Source organism: Zonotrichia leucophrys, chromosome 12, assembly GCF_028769735.1.
Source record: "Zonotrichia leucophrys gambelii isolate GWCS_2022_RI chromosome 12, RI_Zleu_2.0, whole genome shotgun sequence".
Taxonomy (NCBI): domain Eukaryota; kingdom Metazoa; phylum Chordata; class Aves; order Passeriformes; family Passerellidae; genus Zonotrichia; species Zonotrichia leucophrys.
Window position 1 is genome coordinate 8,990,215 of NC_088182.1, and position 17,221 is coordinate 9,007,435.

Sequence of the window (17,221 nt, forward strand, 5' to 3'; positions counted from 1 at the left end):
CCCTTCACACCCAAACAGCCCAGCCCCCTTCCAGCCCCTGTACCTCCCCATCATCCCACTCCGTGCCATCCGAGTCCACCCCATCACCCCTTCCCAACCCATCCCAGTCCGTGCTGGGCTCAGAGCTGGACTCACACTCAGCAAAAGCACTGTCACCCTTTATTCTCCTACCGCCCGCTGCAGAGCCTCGGCCACGGCCGCCACGTGTGGCTCCAGACACCGGCCCCTGTGCCGAGCTGGGCCCGCCAGCGCCTGCAAGAACCGCTCCATGTCGGCGGGCAGGGCGAAGGCAGGGGCTGCCCGCAGCGCTGGGGGCACTGCCGGCACCAGGGCCTCCAGCCGGGCCACCACGTAGTGCCCCTGGGCCACCGCCAACACCGGCATGGCGCAGGACAGAGCCGCCGCAAACACCTCGCAGGGTGCCACAGCGGGGACATCGCCAGGGTCAGGGCTGTGCCGGGGCCCGAGGCTGCTTTCAGCGGCCCCGGACTCCGGCACAACCCCGGCCCCGGCGTCCCACTGCTGTGCAGCAGCCACGGCTGCCGGAGAGAGGAGGAGGATGATGGTGTCACTGTCACGCAGCGCCCGGTGGTGCTGGGCGTGCAGCCAGGGCAGTGGCCCCAGAGCTGCCACCCCGCTGCCACCTCCCGGCGCCGCCACCACCGCCAGCCCCAGTGAGTGCAGAGCTGCCATCAAGGCACACGCTGCCCGCTCCGCCACCGGCTCTGCTGCGTGCACCAGCAGGGCCCGCCGGCCTTGTAAAGGACCTGGGGGGGAGATCATCAATGCCCGGATCCCTCTGGGCACCTGTACCCAGCCTGTGGTGGGAGGCACCCGCGACAGGGGAGACCGTCCCCTGCCTCTGTCAGCCGAGCCCTGCAGCACCCCCTGTACCCAAGCTAAAGCACAGCCACAATGGGAAGCAGCTGAGACCACCACTGATGTGAGCCCCCCAGTCCCCTTGCCAAATCTTTTACCTACCCTAAGGGACAGGCATGGTGGGAGACAGGTTGCAATCTGCCCCCTCCCACCTCCCATAGGGTTCTCACCCTCTTCTCCCTCTTCTTGTTTCCCTACACCCCTAACTACCCTGTCAGGCAAGGAAACATGAACTAATCTGGGTGGGGGACCCCCTCACTCTGTCCTCTGACCCCTCTGGGATAGGTACAGACTGCCCACTCCCCCCAAGGCCTCAGGCTCAACCCACACTCACCACTGGAGCCATAGCCAGCCCTCAGGGATTTCAGCCATCCTGCAGGGAGGAGAGGCAGTGAGGTCCCAGGAGAGGTCCCAGGCCAGGCACAGCCCCCAGAAGGGCACCACTCACCTTTCATGTCCTCCTTCTTCATCAAGAGCAGCAGCAGGAGACAGGCAGCTCCCAGCAGCACCCCCATCCACACCAGGGCCCAGCGGGTACGCAGGTCTGCAGGGCAGGGTCTGCATCCACCAACAGCCCCCAGCCCAGCACCCAACAAAGGTCTCCAGTGGCTCCACAGGGGGGTTTCCTCCCTCAGCCCTCCCTTATCCCTCCTCTCCCCCAGCATGGCTGTCAACACTCACACTTGTGCAGGGGACAGGCCCAGAGTGTAACCCCAGTTCTGTTTGATGGGTGCCACAGCTGTGGGGGACACAGGGACACGTCAGACACTGCCCAGTCCCTGCCCACAGCCCACTGCCCACTCACACTGACCTGCTGGCACTGCCCCCCTGCCACATCCCGCTGCAGATCCTGCTCCAGCAGCCCAGGGTGCCCTGCTCCCTGCAGCAACACAGCAGGTCAGACAGCAGTGCCACCACTGCTGGACACAGGGGTCCCTGTGCCACCAGTGCCACTGCTGCCAGGACATGGGGGTCCATTCCTCTTTACCCTGCTGGTGAAGCTGGCCAGGGGTGTGCAGGCACCCCTCTCCACGGCACACAGTGAGGCATTCCCCCCATGCTCCAGCAGCAGGAGGTCATCGGGGCGGCCGGGCAGCGCTCCTGGGAATGTGCCAGAGGGCTGGGTAGGTGTGAGGGGAGGCCAAGGAGGGGTCCCCCCCCTCAGCTGCACCCACAGGCTGCCACTACCCTCCCACCCCAGCAACACTCACGGTCCCGCAGGCACTGGGTCAGCCGGACCTGCCCACCGCTCCACACCTGCCCAGAGAGAGGATTAACAGTGCTTGAGGGTGATGTGGGGCTGCCCATGGGGCAGCTGTGGGGCAGAGTGGTGTCTTACCTGCACGCAGAGGTTGGGGTGTGGCCGCAGCCCTCTGAACTCCTGGGGTTCCTGTGAGTGCAAGGGACGCTCTGTAACTGTCACCAGCATCCTTCCCAAAGCCCCCAGCGCCCCACAGAGCCCCTCACCTTCCCCCGAGCAGGCTGCTGCAGGCCAGGCAGGGGTTGGCAGGGCCTGGAGGGCACTGGCTGCCAGCAGGGCACCAGCTCGGCCAGGAGATCGCAGGGGGCTGAGAGGGAGCAGGTCAGCACCTGCCCCTCGATGTGCAGGACCAGCCGGCTCCGCGCCCACAGTCGCTCCCAGGCCTCGGCATCTGCAGCGGCACCAGGACAGGAGTGTCACTCCCTGTGGTGTCCCCTCAAGTCCCCCTGTGTCCCACCCCCTAAAACCCAGCCTCAGAGTGAAGGTACCATGCGAGAAGGGGCACAGGGTGGCCCGTGGTGGGTCCTGGGTTTCCGGCCAGACCTGTGAGTGGGGAAAAAGACAAGAAAAGCATTCATGCTGTGATCTGGCCGGCCCCTTTGGGATGCCAGAGGGAGATATATGAAGCTTGGAGCCCCTCTTTAGAGGCCACTTATCCTGCCACCCCCACAGTGCCCGATCAGATGCCCACCTGCAGGCAGAGGCAGGGCAGCACCTCATCCGTGGGCAGGACATAGTTCATGGGACTGCTCTGCTACCAGCAACCAGATGTGGGTCACCCCGTGGCAAATGGCCACCAGCAGGGTCACCCAGGGGGATCTGCTCTCAGGGGACCCTCTCCCAGCACACTGCCTATAACATAGACACAGCTTCTCGGGAACGGGGAGGAGGGCAGCGACCGGAGAACGGACAGGGTGGAGGGTCAGGGAATGGGGTGCATACTCACCATGGTCACCACACGCCCTGGCACACTGGTGCCATGACTATGGTTGTGGTAGAGCCGGAGTGTGTAGCTGTGCCCTACTGCAGCCCCCTCCACCTCCACAACCACCTCCTTCTGCCCCGGGGAGACTCGCAGCCTGGGCACTGTGTGAGAGGAAGCTGAGGTCACCCCGCTCCTGGCTCTGCCCGCCCAGCACCATGGCATGGGGCATGGCACCCCCAGGGTCACTCTCACCCCTGGCGTCCACTGCCCGGCTCTCCCCAGGGGATGCAAACCGAGGCGGGGTGATGCCGGCACCTACCTTGGCACTGGGGGACAGCATCCTGTGCTGCGGGCCACGAACAGTCTGTGGGGACAGTGAATCAGTGGGCAGAGGGGCTGGGGCCACTGCAGGGGACCTGCCGGGGCTTACCTGGCACTCGCTGCTGCTGGCTCAGCCTCTGCCGGCCCCGTGACTTCATGTACGCTGAGATGTGCAGTTCGGAGCCCAGCGGCGCCTCGAAGCACCGGAAGATCACCCAGCCCTGGGCAGGAAAACCACCACTCCACTGCGGTGAGGCACCGGCACCGCCAGCACCCACCCCCCCTCCCTGAGGCACAGGAACGGGACCCCCATGCCACAGAGATGTGCTGATCTCAGTGCCCACATCCCCAGTGCCCAGGGACTGACAGTGTGGGGACACTGACCCCGGTGCCCCACATCTACGTACCACGGTTCGGCCACGCAGTGCGGGGCCCAAGGGTGCCCAGACCTCCACGGCCACGCAGCGGGATGAGGCAAACGTGTGCCCAGAGAGCAGCAGCAGCCCAGTAACGTTGGGCTGGGACGGGGTGGCCCCAGTCGCTGGTGACCGCTGTCCCCCATCACCGCTGTCCTCTGTCCCAGCAGTGGCCGGCTGCACGGAGAGGGGGGACTCGGCGGCGGTGCCGGTGGCCGGGGCCAAGGCTAGGCGCACCCGCGCCTCCAGGCAGGGCGCACAGGCCGTGGACTCGGTGCAGCGCAGCGCCGGCTCCAGCCGCAGACGGGCCAGGGCCAGCTCCTGCCTGGGCCCCGGGGGCTCTGTCCCGCACAGCACATCGGTGTCTGGGGGGACACAGAGGGCAGTGTGGGGTGCAGTCCCCATGCCCCGGGTCGGTAGGGGCCATGGCAGGGTGATGCACTTACCCAAGAGGCGGCAGGTGAGGCCCTGGGGGAGGCAGGGGTGAGGCCGGCGGTGGTGCCAGGTGCCCGATGCCGGCGCGCTAGGGACACCAACCCACCTGGGAGCAGGCCAGGGTGTCCCGGGGATCCCCACGGCCACCCGCCGACCCCGCCACCAGCACCAGCAGGAGCTGCCCCAGTGCGTGCATGGTGGGGCCGGGGCCTCGGCGTGCCCCGGCCCCACGCCGGCTGCTCCCCGGCAGCCCTCTCCAGGCTCCACGGGCCCCACCGCCGCCGCCGGCTCCCGCTTCCTGCTCCGATCCCGGACACCCGGCTCCCTGCGTGGCGTCAGCAGCCGCCCTGGGTGGGGCCTGCTGCTCCCGACCGGCCGCGGAGGGCTCCGTGTCCCGCCACCCCTGCGGAGGGCTCGGGGCCCCACAGGGCTCCACGGCACGGGCACGGTGCCAGGCTGGCCCCAGGCAGCCGCCGCGGCTGTGGGACACGGTGTGGCAGCCGTGCCGGTACAGGCTGTGCCCAGCCGGGTGCGTCCTCTTGCCCCTCCGTGCTGCAGAGAGCACTGGGCAGCCCCCGGTCCTCCAGGGCACCAAAGAATCTCCCCCGGTACACCACTGAGACAACAGGGCAGGGTGAAATGACGCCTTTATTGCTTCCAATCCAGACCAAGTCCTGCTGGCGATGTCGAGGCAAAGAGCAGGGCCGGGCCGTGCCCAGCACCCGCCCCTCCAGCCACCTGTCCGTGGGCAGGGCAGGGAGCCTCCCCATCTCTCAGCTTCTTCCTGCACCACCCCAATTCCTCGGCTGTGCCGTCCAAAGGGGCTTCTACGGGCTCTCCTCTGGAGCAGGTCCCTGTATGGGAATAAAGCTGCCCCTGCTTGGGACAGCATCTCTGCTCCTGGCCACAGATGACAGCTGGATGCTCACTCCAGCCCCAGCAGCACACTCCATGACTGAGGCCAGTCCTGCTCGGACCCTCGCAGCCCCTCCCGGGGCACCCATGGGTGCCCCTCCTGCCGCTGCAGTGGGCACATGCTCTCCTGAGCCCTGCCTCTTCCTGGCAGAAGCTGTGCCCTCACCGGGGGGCTGCACCCAGCCCTGCACCCCCTGCGGCCATGCCCAGCTCAGGCCCAGCCTGGGCACTCAGGTGCCAGAAGCTGCCCCGGGGGGCCGGGGTGGGGAACTGCCCTCCCTGGCCCCCACGTCCAGCAGGCGGTGCAGGAGGGCCCCAACCCTGCCCCAGCGGCAGTGCCGAGGGGCCGGGGGGCTGCCCCGCAGCGCCCCCAGCAGCCCGGGCAGCTGTCGGGGCAGGCGGTAGGTGGGCAGGGGCCGAAGGGGTCGGGGGACATCGCGGGGGCTGCAGAGCCGGCTGAAGTAGGCCAGGACCCACCCGCTGCCACGGCCCGCCGCCCCCAGCTCCCCGTGCAGGCAGGCCATGGCTGCCCCAAAAATGTCGTGGGCATCCCCGGGCGTGCCGTCGGCCATCCCGACCTGCCAGCGATGGAAGAGCCGGGCGCTGCCCCGGCTCCAGAGGAGCAGGACAGTGCCGCGCTGGCGGCTCACGCGGCCCCGCTGGGCGTAGAGCCAGGGCAGGGCGCCCGCCTGGCCTAGGCCACCCGCTTCCCACAGGTCCAGACGCACGTCACAGCCCAGCCCGGTGCGCAGCCGCTCGGCCAGGGCACACACCAGCCCCAGGTGCTCCTCGGAGTCGGGCGAGTACAGCAGCAGCACGGGGCGCCTGCCAGGGACACCTGCGGGGTGGAGGGGACAGCAGTGACAGCTCAGCTCCATGTGCTACTGGCATCCCCTGGGATCCAACAGCATCTGCCATCCACCACCCTGGGACCCCCTGCAGCCCAGGAACTGGCACCCCCTGGTACTCCAGCCCCTCCTGCCGTCCCTCTTGCAGCCCCCTTGGGTGCTCCTCACCATCATTTGGCCTCCAGGCACCACGGCAGTTGAGGAGCAGCACAGTCACCACCAGTCCCAGTGCCAGCACCAGCCCCAGCAGCCCGAAGTGCCTGCGGGAGACTGGGAGAGGGGCAGTAAAGGGGCTGTCTGCCCATTTCCACTGCCCCCTGAGTCCCCTGCAGGACCCCCTCTCACCATCGGGACAGAGCAGCTGCTTCCGAGCAAAATGCACGTCCGAGCGCCACACCTGGGGAAGGGGCTGGGTCAGAGGAGGACCATGTTGGGTCCCCCACAGCACAGATGCCTGCACAAGGGTCACCTTACCAGCACGCAGCTGCCCAGGACCTGCACTGGCAGCAGCAGCGCCAACTCCCCTGGAGCAGAGCCCTCTGGCTGCAAAGCACAAGGGCAGGGTCAGTGTGGGTCTGTCCCCACCACGTCCCCCCAGCCCTGCAGCACTCACCTGTGTGACAGTGTAGAGCGGGGCCTCGGGTTCACACTGCCCACCCCGGCGCTGGCACAGGGCTGCACTGAAGGCTGCAGGGATGCGGGAGGTGAGGTGCAGGTGCAGCTGGAGCCCCCAGACACTCACTGAGACATTCCAGGCAGTCTCTGCGGCCACCAGAGAGAGAGGGGAAGTTGCAGGATGCCCAGCAAGGTGAGGGGTGCAAGGGACCCCAGGGCAGGGCTTAGCCTAGGGCTGCCTCCCACTCATAGGACTCACCTGACTGGTGGGGACACTCCACATGGCTGCTGTTCCTGTAGGAGAACTGAGGGGAGGTGGGATCAGCAAAGGGCAGGGTGAGCTGCCCTCACCCACCACAGCCCCCAGCCCCTTCCGAGATGGTGCCCACCCACCCACAGGGGCTTACTCGGAAGCAGAGCTGGGGGTGCACATCCACCTTGTCCAGTACGTACATCTGGAACAAATGGAGAATGAGTCACAGTTACCATCTCTGACCCACACAGCCACAGTGCCCACCCACTGCCCTACAGAGACCCTGAGATCCAGTGACATGGTCCCACATCCTCTGACACCTCAAGATCAGGAGCCCTCACCTGCTCATCCTCACTGGCTGTGGAATTGGGGATGTCGTGACAGGGTGCAGCCTCATCTGCTGACTCCCTCCAGCAGAGGGTGGCCCGTGGGTGCAGGGGGCAGCTGGCACTCAGCAGCATTGCCATCTGGTCCTTGCTGCTGGTGCTGAAGTCGTGGAAGTGCACCGAGGACCACAGCTCGGGGCCATCTGTGGGGCACCACATCGGTGGGGTGGGGAGACACCCAGGGACACCCTTGGGACTCAGCTCCCCTCCCCACAGGCACCAGGCACTCACAGGCATCTGGCCGGTCACGGAAGGGGCAGTGTTTGCTCCGTGGGCTGTCGTGGTGGGAGTAGGAGGCCTGGGGAGGCACAGCATGATGGTCAGAGCAAGATATGCCCCATCCTCCCCATCTCATGCAAGGGCAAAGGGGTTCTGATGGCTGTAGGGGAGGGTAACCCACCTCAATGCACAGGCAGGGCACCAGGAACTCATACGGCAGTGAGATTTGGTGGCCTCCGGGCACCAGCACCTGCAACAAGGAGGGAGAATCAGCGGGCAGGGATTGTGTCCCCCAGTCTGGGACGGGGGTGTCGGGGGGCAGAGCCGCTACCTGCTGGTGGAAGGGCCGGGGCAGCTCCTCACACTCCAGGGCCAGCTGGTGGCACAGCCGCACCATGAGGGGGGGACCCGCGGGCACCCGCACCTCAATGGCCCGCAGCTCAGGGAGCCAAGCATGGGTAAAGACAGGCCCTGCAGAGCAGCCAGAGGGTCAGCTGGAACCGGCGTCCCCCCGGGACACCTCCCAAGCCCTTCAGTCTCACCGGGTGGCTCAGCGGTGACCGTATGGCTGCAGCTGAGGGCCAAGCCCCGATCCGGGATGGTGCGAAGGGAGACGAGGACTTGCCGCCCGCTCTCTGCCGGGAAGCAGTCGAACTGCACCTGCCACTGCGGGGAGCAAGGGCTCAGTGCGGGGTCCGGGCCTCGGTGTGCCCTGCTGCACCCCCAGCGCAGACTCACCGCGGAGCTGCCCGACACCCGGCGTCGCTGCCACACCTGCAGCCAGCCAGCCCGGTTGGAGCCCAGCTCCAGGAAGGTGAGCTGCAGTCCCCGGACACCGCCGAGCTCTGCGAGAAACCGGCGTGGGGCGCTGACATGGGTGGGGGCACTGGCTGTGTGTCCCCTGCCAGGGGATGCCACCCCCGGCCGTACCTGAGGCGGGGAGGGCCAGGCGCACCCGCAGGCAGGGCTGGCAGGGCTGCGCGGGCAGGCACAGCCGGGCACGGCTCAGCGACAGCGCGGGCGGCTCCAGCGGCGGCCCGGGGCGGGGAGGGCGGCGGCAGCGGGGGCGGCTCAGCGTCCTGTCGGCTGCAGGGGGAGAGCAGACGGGGGGCGGCCGTGCGCCGGGGGTCCCGCGGGCAGCAGGAGCCCCGGGCGCTGGGAGTGCTTGGAAAGGGGGAGAGCCCCGGGGAGTGCCGGGGAGGTGTAGTCGGAAGGGAGGTGCCCCGGGGATCGAGAGTCCTGACAAACCGGGAGCCTCGGTGATTCGAGTCCTCGGAAGCGGGAATCTTTGGGGGTCGGGAGTTCTGGGAAACAGGGAGCCCCGGAGATCCGGGTCTTTGGAAGCGGGGAGCCCCAGGAGCCAGGAAGTTTCGGGGACCAGGAGTCCTCGGAAGCGGGGAGCCCGGTACCCCGGAAACCTGGAGCGCCCCACCCTCGCCCTCCCATCCTCCCGGACCCAGTAGCCGCGGGCAGGGGAAGCCCCACAGTCCCGCCGCACCCCGAGCCGGTATGGCCGGGCAGGAGCAGCCCCGCGCTGACAGCCCTGCCCCGCCGCTACTCACCGGTGGCCCGGCACTCCTGCAAGCAAAGAGACGGGGTGAGCGCGGCGCCGCCCGCCCCCACCTTCCCCCGCCACCTCCCTTCCCCGGCGCTCACGAAGTTGGCGGAGACCCGCAGGCGGGTCACGGCGGCCCCGGTCCCGGACGGCAGCAGCAGCAGAGGCAGCAGCGCGGCGGTAGCGGCGAGCAGCGCCGGGCGCCCCATGGCCGAGCGCCGCCGCTCCCCGCCCCGCCCCGGGCCGGCCCCGCCGCATTCCTGCACCGGCACGTGCGGCCCCGCCGGCCCCCCCACCCCGCCGGGCGGCGCTTCCTGCGGCGCAGACACGCGTGGGAGAGCGGACGGTGCTTTATTTCCATAGAGCAACGCGCGGAGGAAGGGGCGCGCACCCCAGGGACCCTCCACGGCCCCGGCCCTCGGGGGTCTCCCCCGTGCATGCGAGCGCGGGGCCGTGGTGTGCCTCAGACACCCACCCGTGGTCCCCGGGGATCCCCACCCACCGGAGCTGCGCCAGCGCTGCCCCACAGGACTGAACTGCAGAGCTTCAGCACCTCACGGAGCCCACCTATCCCCACTCATTTCTTCTTCTTCTCCTGCGTGCTAGTGAACCAGGAGTCCAGCAGCTTCTTGCTGTAGTAGAGTTGCCAGCCATGCACCTGCGCGGCCACCACCACCACCAGGTACATGACAGAGACGGCCGAGAAGCCGAAGATGAAGCGGTAAGCTTTGCCGTGGCGGTACAGCTGCTGTGCCATGGGGAACATCTCCATGGCCCCGTAGATGAGGGGAGCTATGGAGAAGAGGCCGGTGCTGATCATGGAGAGTACCAGGTAGCTGATGTTGTTGCGGGGGAAGGACAGGAGGCCCAGCAGGGAGGGCAGGATGCTGAGCAGGTAAGGATACTCCCACTGATAGGGCATGGCCACCTGGTCGTGGGGCAGCAGCTTGAGGTGCCCCACGACCATCTGGGCCAGGAGCAGCAGCCAGATGACCACATGCGTGTAGATCAGCTTCTTGATCTCCGACTTGAGCGTCACGCTGGGGAGAGAGTGCGGGGCCATCAGGGCCTGCTGGGGTCGCGTGTCCCCCCGGGATCCCGGGACAGGGGACACCTACCTCATCTGGTAGTGCGAGGCCACGCGCTCCCGGTGCTGGAAGTCGCTGCCGTCGGTGCCGGGGGCGCGGGGACCCCCGCGGGAGGCCATGGCGCTGTCCTGGGGAGACACCGCGTCAGGCGGGGCCGCCCTCCCCGCCCGCCTCCCCAGCGCAGCCCCGCCACAAGCCCCCCGGGCCTCCTTCCCACGGCGACAGCCCCGGGGCTCCCTCCCCGTGCCCGCCCTGCCCTCCGGGACATCCCCGCGGTGACCCCCCCGGGGCTGACACCCCCGGCCCGCCGCTCCCCGCCGTGCCGCACCTGCGGGCGGGACCCTCTGCCCGCGCTTCCGCTGCTCTATGGCCGCGGCCGCCGGCTCCGGATGCCGGGGGCACCGCTCGGCGCAGGCGCGGCCCCGCCGCCATGGCGAGCACCGGGAGCGCCGCCGCCGTCGCCACAGCCGTGCGCGGGCTGGCGCGCCCGGGACCGGGAACGCGCGCCGCGGGGTTAGCGGGGCGCGGGGCTGGATATATGGGGTATCCACATGGGGTGCGATCATGTGCGGGGTGCGGGTGTACAGAAGTGCCTGTGTACCCCCGTGGGGTGCACGCCCACGGGTGTGCTGGCGCCTGGAGATGCACACGCGTGGGTACAGAGGGGTTATGAATTGGGGTTGTGGGGGGGTTGTGGGATTGGGGACGTACCTGTGGGGTCGCAGATGTGCGAACACAGAGGGGCCGGGGAAGCGTGAGGGTGCGACACACGTGGAGAGGAGGGCGGACAGTGGTGGGTGAGATTTATGGACACGCAGAGTGGGGTGCAGGGTGGGTGCTGAGGGCAGTCCCACCTGTGTCCCCCTGCCCACTCCATCCCCTGCAGGTGGAGGCGGCTGCTGGGCCCCAAGGAGACGCTGAGGCTGCTGGAGGGCTCCGTGGTGCACCGCGAAGGTACCTGCGACAGGGGAGAGTGGGGACAAGGGACACAGTAAGGGAGGTACATCCTGACCAGACTTCCCCCCACTAGGAGCCCTGCTGGCACTGAACAAGCCCCCTGGCCTCCCCGTTCTGGGTGAGTACAGCACAGCAATGGGGGTCTGCTGGCCTGGGGGTGTCTGCATGGGGGCTCAGCGGGTGCTGACCTGCCAGCACCTCCGCAGGGCGTCCTGGGGACCTGAGCCTGGATGCGCTGCTGCCGGCACTGAGACGACGCCTGGGCCTCCCTGCTGAGCTCCACGTGGTGAAGGCTCCTGCCAGGTGTGGTAGGAGGGTCCAGGCTGGAAGTCCTGGGGTGGAGCTGGGGCTGCCTTTCCCCCTCCAGGTCTCAAGCAACCGTGTCCCACAGGGAGTATTCTGGCCTTGTCCTCCTGTCCAGCTGCTACCATACCACTAAGAAGCTCCAACAGTTCTTCACCGATGCTCGTTGCAGAGGCCAGTACCCTGCCACGTATCGGTGAGTCCTTGGGACCCTGCCATGCTGGCATGGGAGTCCTGTCCCCTTCTCACCACCTTACCCTGCAGTGCCATCACCGTGGGAGTCCCGGCAGAGGTGGAGGGTGAAATCTCTGCAGGGCTGAGCTGGCAGCAGCAGGGGGACAGAGCCATGGTAAGGGGGTGCTGGTGGGCTGGGGGCACAGGGGATAGCCCAGGGAGTGCTGAGGGCTGTGGCTCTGCAGGTGGTGCCAGTCCCAGCCCCAGGACGCCGCAGCCTGGCCAGGAAGGATGTAAAGAGCACCCTGACACGCTACCGGGTGCTGAGTGCCGTGGGGGGCTGTGCCCTCCTCCAGCTCCAGCCCAGGACGGGTGAGTGGCCCCCAACACCTCCGCCACCCCAGGCACCCTTCCTGACCCCTGCAATCTCACCTTGTCCCTGTTCCTCCCCAGCCTTCCCAGAACAGCTCCAGGTGCACCTGACGCTGCTGCTGTGCCCGGCCCTGGGTGACCACAAGCACTCCTCCCGCGTGGGCAGGGTGCTGGGAGTGCCCTTCTTCCTGAGCCCCGAGTCTGCCCCGACCCACACTCAGGTCCGTGGCCAGGCTGGGTGCTGGGTGGGGCTTTCAGCACAGCCTCAGTCATCCCACTGAGCTGCCCACTCACATTGTAGGTCCTGGACGAGGAGTTGCTGTCCCAGCTGGGGCTTTCTCCACGGCAGCTCCATCGCCTCCCACTCCACATCCACCTGCAGGAGCTCGTGCTGCCTGAGGGCCCCCTCTGTGCCCCCCCACCACCGTACTTCCTGCACACTCTGCGCTGTCTGGGGCTGCCTGAGCACTAGGAGCCCTATAGTGCTGCCGTGGACACCCACTCCACCCTTCTGCTCTCTGCCACCCCATTAAAATCCCCCCCGTTGCCTGGGTGGCCCAGCACTCAGTTCTTTTCTTGGCGCACAGAGGATGCATTTCTCCTGGCTGTGCCTCTGGGGGCACCAGCCCTGGCACCACTCTCTGCCTGCCCTGGTTCCAACTGCTGGAGTGCAGCAGCGTCATCACCCAGCTCAGCTCTGTCTGGCAGGGGCGACCATAGGCAGATTTTCCTGCCTGCTCTCTGCCCTGGCAGCCCCAGTTCTCACCCACAGCCCCATCCCAGGGTCATTCCTACCCCTCCCCACAGCTGTCACACACAGAAGGTCCGAGACAGACTCCTTATCACAGAATCATTTTAAAGCATGGGAGGAGCTGGGTACCACAACACAGCAGTGGGATCTCTTTGGGATCAGAGGCAGCCTTTGTTGGCTCAGCAAGGACAGGCAGGGTGCTGTCCACTCCTGGGGCTGTCTCAGTGCCCCAAGTCTTCTGCATCCCATTGGGAGCTGCTGTGTTCTTCTGCTCCAGGCACGGGGTCCTGGTGCTCTGTGCAGACTGAGGTTGTTGCGGGGGCTTGGCAGGAGGGAAGGAGCGTGCAGAACCTTGGGTGTGCCAGGAGTTTCTGAGGGCTCCCCGGGGTGGTGGCATCGGCACCCAATCCAGGGGACAGCCACTGATCCGGGGCTGCTCAGGCAGGTGACTGAGCCGTGGCAGCCCCTGGCTCCGAGTAGGGGAGGCCCGAGACTTTGTTGGTGCTGGGAGGTCAGGGCTGGCAGAAGGGCAGCGGCTCTGTTGCTGCAGAGGAGGCAGCTTCTTTGTGGCTGCTCTGGGCTGTGTCCCCTGGGTGGTTCTGCCCGCTGGGGACACAGAGCCCTTGTAGGCACTGGGCACCGTGGTAGGAGATCGATGCCGGGCTCTCTGGGGCACCTGGGTGGTTCTGCGCCCTGGGGACAGGGAGAGCTTGGGGGCACTGGGCACCGTGGTAGGAGAAGGATGCCGTGCTCTCCGGAGCACCTGGGTGGTTCTGGCCCCTGGGGACAGGGAGAGCCTGGGGGCACTGGGCACAGACGTGGAGAGATGACGCTGTGCTCGCTTGTGTGCATGGGTGGTTCTGGCCCTTGGGGACACATGGAGCCTGTGGGCACTGAGTGCAGTGGTGGAGAAATGACGCTGGGCTCGCTTGGAGACACGGGCTTCTCTGGCCCTGGAGAACACAGGGTCCTGGAGAGTCCGGGGGGGCTGGTCCCGGGCTTGCTCTTGTTCTGGCTGGAGGCTCTTCAGGGAACAGCCTTTGACCAGCAGCTTCACACGTCCTGACAGAAGCCTGGGCACAGCTGCCTGCAGGGAGACAGCAGGTATTGGAAGGGCTCAGGGTGTCTGGGGGGTGTGTGGCCCCCATCCCCCCAGCCTACTTCCTTGTAGATGAGCTCAAACGCTCCAATGGAACATCTGGGGTTGTCCTTGCGGTCGAGCACGAGGCGTAGCGTGTCCCGCTGGACATTGGCACAGAGCTGTCGGGTCACTGCCGAGGAGGGGCTCATGGTGGGGCAGGAGTTGATCTCCAGCAGCCAGGGCTGGAGGTTCTCCCCAACAACGAAGTCGGCCCCATAGAGCTCGAAGTTGCCCTTGCGGAAGCGCACCCGGTCCCGGGCGCTGCGCAGAGCGTTCAGGATCGCAGCCTTCATGCCGGGCACCAGCACCTTGTGCCAAGCATCCGCCTGCCCCACCTGCGCCAGGTATTCCTGGAACTGCTGGTTTGACCAGATCTTGTCGGGGGGCACACGGGGGTCCTGCTCTGGTGACGTCTTGTACCACTTCTGGACGGAGACGTTGCAGAGGTGCCTGGCGCTGGGGCAGGGAGAGCGGGGCTGGGTCAGGGGGTGCCGGGGTGTGGGGAGCCGGGGTGCTGGGGTGGGGCACTCACCGCTCCAGGTGGTGCAGGGAGAAGGGCCGCGAGCAGAAGCGCAGGTAGCAGTCTTGGTAGAACCAGACGGTCAGTGGCTTCCAGTCAGTCACAACAAACCACTGCCGGATGTCGAATTTGGTGCCGAAGATGGTCATCAGCCGCTCCACGTACTTCTGCACCACCCATCTGCCCACCTGCACCGAGGGTGCTGTGCAGCTCCATGCCAGCTGCAGCATCTCCTCCAGCCGTGTCATGCAGATGATGCCTGGGAAACAGGCATCATAGTGGGACCCCTCCTAAATGGGCAACTTCTGTGTGCTCCCCACTTCCCCCAGCCTTACCCCTGCCTTGGGATTCAGCACCAGGCTTGAGGATCCAGATGTTGAGCTTGCCCTCCATGTCAAGCTGGGGCAGCTTCTCTGCCAGGCTCTGCAGCAGGTTCTGGCACTGCTTCCGCTGCTGCCTGGTCAGCACCAGCCCTGCCCCCTCACTGTGGGGGGAAGGGGGCCTCAGCAGCAGCCCTGCCCTGGTGCCCCTGTCCCCCCATCCCAGGGGGATGTCCCCCCATCAGCACTCACTGTGCCACGCGGTAGTATTGCTGCAGGAAGTTGTCCCAGTCGATGCATGTCCTGCAGGGGGACGGGGTGTTCCTGTCGATGTCCTCGTGCTGCAGAACTCCCAGGTGCTGCTTGCAGACCTCCAGGGCTTCCTCCACCAGCTCAGGGTACAGGGGGGAGCCTGGCTGTGCTGTGGAATGCTTGGGGTGAGAGATGTGACTCCTATGCCAGCTTTGGGGACAGAGCCTCCCTGTGGGATGGGTGGCTTTGGGTGCATGGGGATGGCATTGGGAGCAGAACAGCCATGAGTTGGGCTAGTAGGAGGGAGTGGGGGATCCCAGGCCACAGCCATGAGCAGAGGCTGTGCCTCCAAGCTCAGCCATCAGTTGTCCCTAATTCTGTACTCTCTGCCATCATCTCCAGGCCTAGCTCCAGGTACTCACCTTCCCTACTGTTAGAGTTTGGGATCTGCTCAGTCCTCACTGGCCTGTCCCCAGCCTCCTCCAGGGCCAGTTTGAGCAGGCTACGTGCTGCTGTCAGGCGGAAATCCTCTGCAAGAGGGAGGCATCATTCCCAGCCAGTCCTGTGCAGGACACTGGGGCAGTGGGAACACAAGGAGGGACTGGAGGGCAACAGCCTTCAGCTCACCAATGAAAGCTTCTCGATCATCTCTGGTCCCCAGCCGGTAGCACCGGGGGAAGAAGGCGTTGGGGTCAGCTTTCTCAATCCACGGCAGGTTTTGTAGGCTGAGGCACAGCCCCTCCTGTTTAGAGGAAGTTGTCAGTCCCTACTGGACCCCATCCCCCTGCCCAAGGGCTCCAGCCTCCCACCTTGGTGGTGAATGCATCCACCCGGGCATAGTGGTTCAGCACGCTGTCCTCCTGCAGCAGCTGGCGGTCAACGGTCTCAAGGAAGTTGGTCCAGATGAAGTTTGGTAACTGGTCCCGTGCCAGGTAGGACTGGCGGAGGGAGGAAGGCAGGGTGGGACACAGAGCCCCCATCCCACCCTCGTGCCCTGTCCAAGGCTGTGCCCATGCCTGGGGCAGTGGCAGGGCTCAGCCCCAGCCCTCTCTGCTAACCATGAGGCGGTGGATGCAGAGCGGGTCCTCATCACACTGCTCTTCCTCCTTCTCGGCAGGTAGCCATGGGTAGTGCAGGGGGTCTGTGCTCCCCACAACAGGCTGTGCCCCACCACGTGGGTTCAGCAGCACCTCCCTCTGCCTAGCTCCAGCACTGCCTGGCGCCGTGTGCCGCTGCCTGTTTTGGTCACTGCAGTGCTGCTCCAGCTGTCTGCCTGTCCTGGGCGCCTTCCTCTCCACCCAGCCCCGGGCTCGCAGCAGCTGGCGGATGATGGGGTAGGGGCCCTGCACCATGAAGATCTTCTTCTCCTGTGCGGAGACCAGTGGGCTCAGCCTGCCCCAGTTCTTGTTCCTCTGGCTCGGCTCTGCTGAGCCAGAAACGCAATAAATGCGAGCAGGTGGCATTTGAGGGGTGTGAAATCGGGTCCCTCACCTTAACGGCCATCTCCACATGCAGCTTGGCCTTCTTGATCTGCTCAAGGGTAAACAAGCGCTGGCAGCGACCCTGGTGGCTGCTGCTGTTGGCTGCTGAATGCCCTGTGAGGACAGCCCTGTCTGAGCCCACCGTGCCCACGTCCCCAGTCCCACAGGGCAGGCGTGGGGAGGCAGAAAGCACTGACCTGCCTGCCTCTGACATGAACTTCGGGGCCTCGAAGGGGTTGTCTCCAACCTGCTGAGCTTTGTGCCACCGTCCCAGCTGCAGTGCACAGAGCCAGGATACCCCACTGTACCCTTGTCCCCAGCCTCCTGGGCCATGAGGGGGCTGAAGTGTGCCTTGCTCAAGTATTGTCCCTGTCTGGAGGGCTGTGTGCCTGCAGTGCTGCTCTCTGGGTCACATTGTCCCATGGCAGCCTGAGGAGAGCTCTGGGTGGCTCTTCTTCCTCTGTGCCAAGCAGCTTGGCCTATTCCCCTGTCCTGCTGGGGACTGAAGTCGGAGTGCAGCACAGGACATGGCCTCTGAAGCCCAGTACCACTGGTGTTAGAATGCAGGATATGGCTCCCCAACACCAGCACCACTGTGATGTCACAGCCCCAGCTCCAGCCACCACGATGGCTCCACTGCACACAGGGGGGGACACAAACAGCCCCCCTACATCCACAGCCAGACATCCCCCACTCAGACCTCACACCCTGCACAAAACCCTTTTGTGCCCCACAACCCAAGCCCCTTGCTGCCCCCAGGCCAACTTCAAGTCCTTTCATACTCTCCTGACACCCCCCACAGCCCCTCACACACCATCAGGGCTGACCCCACTG

The 17,221-nt window shown here is 66.4% G+C and overlaps 5 protein-coding genes across 7 annotated transcripts; 1 reads left to right on the forward strand and 4 right to left on the reverse strand.

The window, feature by feature from the left end:
• Positions 1 to 136: 136 nt before the first annotated feature.
• Positions 137 to 5,007, reverse strand: IL17RC (interleukin 17 receptor C). Its single transcript, XM_064724166.1, is given in 22 exon segments — positions 137 to 767; positions 1,214 to 1,252; positions 1,328 to 1,423; positions 1,561 to 1,618; positions 1,691 to 1,759; positions 1,868 to 1,980; positions 2,091 to 2,136; positions 2,219 to 2,269; positions 2,347 to 2,531; positions 2,629 to 2,683; positions 2,832 to 2,894; positions 3,087 to 3,226; positions 3,385 to 3,429; positions 3,496 to 3,607; positions 3,794 to 4,167; positions 4,249 to 4,270; positions 4,344 to 4,483; positions 4,486 to 4,607; positions 4,609 to 4,643; positions 4,645 to 4,799; positions 4,802 to 4,964; positions 4,966 to 5,007. Coding segments are annotated over 22 exon segments (2,733 nt in total). The 3' UTR covers positions 137 to 159.
• A 365-nt stretch (positions 5,008 to 5,372) lies between these two features.
• IL17RE (interleukin 17 receptor E) lies at positions 5,373 to 9,263 on the reverse strand. The gene is made up of 16 exons (XM_064724167.1): positions 9,130 to 9,263; positions 9,036 to 9,051; positions 8,404 to 8,559; positions 8,212 to 8,318; positions 8,016 to 8,139; positions 7,805 to 7,944; positions 7,655 to 7,723; positions 7,486 to 7,552; positions 7,210 to 7,397; positions 7,023 to 7,070; positions 6,875 to 6,920; positions 6,614 to 6,762; positions 6,475 to 6,543; positions 6,346 to 6,397; positions 6,169 to 6,270; positions 5,373 to 5,990 (listed from the first exon to the last, which is right to left on the reverse strand). The coding sequence occupies exons 1-16, from the start codon at positions 9,235 to 9,237 to the stop codon at positions 5,383 to 5,385; spliced, it is 2,049 nt and encodes a 682-aa protein (XP_064580237.1). The 5' UTR covers positions 9,238 to 9,263; the 3' UTR covers positions 5,373 to 5,382.
• A 97-nt stretch (positions 9,264 to 9,360) lies between these two features.
• On the reverse strand, positions 9,361 to 10,566 carry JAGN1 (jagunal homolog 1). The gene is made up of 3 exons (XM_064724180.1): positions 10,445 to 10,566; positions 10,147 to 10,244; positions 9,361 to 10,068 (listed from the first exon to the last, which is right to left on the reverse strand). Exons 2-3 carry the CDS (start codon positions 10,233 to 10,235, stop codon positions 9,606 to 9,608), a joined length of 552 nt encoding a protein of 183 aa, XP_064580250.1. The 5' UTR covers positions 10,236 to 10,244; positions 10,445 to 10,566; the 3' UTR covers positions 9,361 to 9,605.
• RPUSD3 (RNA pseudouridine synthase D3) lies at positions 9,611 to 12,470 on the forward strand. Of its 3 annotated transcripts, none has more exons than XM_064724179.1 (9): positions 9,611 to 9,749; positions 11,003 to 11,070; positions 11,147 to 11,191; positions 11,280 to 11,376; positions 11,465 to 11,572; positions 11,641 to 11,725; positions 11,796 to 11,922; positions 12,004 to 12,143; positions 12,224 to 12,470. In XM_064724179.1, exons 1-9 carry the CDS (start codon positions 9,715 to 9,717, stop codon positions 12,392 to 12,394), a joined length of 876 nt encoding a protein of 291 aa, XP_064580249.1. In that variant the 5' UTR covers positions 9,611 to 9,714; the 3' UTR covers positions 12,395 to 12,470. The 3 variants fall into 3 exon arrangements, with proteins under 3 accessions (XP_064580249.1, XP_064580247.1, XP_064580248.1); XM_064724177.1 differs by lacking the exon at positions 9,611 to 9,749 and adding an exon at positions 10,544 to 10,659; XM_064724178.1 differs by lacking the exon at positions 9,611 to 9,749 and adding an exon at positions 10,544 to 10,629.
• A 76-nt stretch (positions 12,471 to 12,546) lies between these two features.
• On the reverse strand, positions 12,547 to 17,058 carry TTLL3 (tubulin tyrosine ligase like 3). Its single transcript, XM_064724164.1, has 10 exons — positions 16,398 to 17,058; positions 15,965 to 16,273; positions 15,716 to 15,844; positions 15,534 to 15,648; positions 15,329 to 15,436; positions 14,907 to 15,075; positions 14,670 to 14,818; positions 14,347 to 14,593; positions 13,835 to 14,270; positions 12,547 to 13,760 (listed from the first exon to the last, which is right to left on the reverse strand). The coding sequence occupies exons 1-10, from the start codon at positions 16,599 to 16,601 to the stop codon at positions 12,765 to 12,767; spliced, it is 2,862 nt and encodes a 953-aa protein (XP_064580234.1). The 5' UTR covers positions 16,602 to 17,058; the 3' UTR covers positions 12,547 to 12,764.
• Between the last annotated feature and the right edge of the window lie 163 nt (positions 17,059 to 17,221).

Coding starts and splice junctions, on each gene's coding strand:
- IL17RE (XM_064724167.1), bottom strand. CDS start 9,237: ATGGGGCGCCCGGCGCTGCTCGCCGCTACCGCCGCGCTGCTGCCTCTG. Junction 6,763..6,874: donor GGAGTGTCCCCACCAGTCAG/GTGAGTCCTATG, acceptor TGGTGGCCGCAG/AGACTGCCTGGAATGTCTCA. Junction 5,991..6,168: donor TGCCTGGAGGCCAAATGATG/GTGAGGAGCACC, acceptor TCCACCCCGCAG/GTGTCCCTGGCAGGCGCCCC.
- JAGN1 (XM_064724180.1), bottom strand. CDS start 10,235: ATGGCCTCCCGCGGGGGTCCCCGCGCCCCCGGCACCGACGGCAGCGAC. Junction 10,069..10,146: donor GCCTCGCACTACCAGATGAG/GTAGGTGTCCCC, acceptor CTCTCTCCCCAG/CGTGACGCTCAAGTCGGAGA.
- RPUSD3 (XM_064724177.1), top strand. CDS start 10,547: ATGGCGAGCACCGGGAGCGCCGCCGCCGTCGCCACAGCCGTGCGCGGG. Junction 11,071..11,146: donor CTCCGTGGTGCACCGCGAAG/GTACCTGCGACA, acceptor TCCCCCCACTAG/GAGCCCTGCTGGCACTGAAC. Junction 11,192..11,279: donor CCCTGGCCTCCCCGTTCTGG/GTGAGTACAGCA, acceptor GCACCTCCGCAG/GGCGTCCTGGGGACCTGAGC.
- TTLL3 (XM_064724164.1), bottom strand. CDS start 16,601: ATGTCAGAGGCAGGCAGGTCAGTGCTTTCTGCCTCCCCACGCCTGCCC. Junction 15,649..15,715: donor TGGATGCATTCACCACCAAG/GTGGGAGGCTGG, acceptor TCCTCTAAACAG/GAGGGGCTGTGCCTCAGCCT. Junction 13,761..13,834: donor TTGAGCTCATCTACAAGGAA/GTAGGCTGGGGG, acceptor GTCTCCCTGCAG/GCAGCTGTGCCCAGGCTTCT.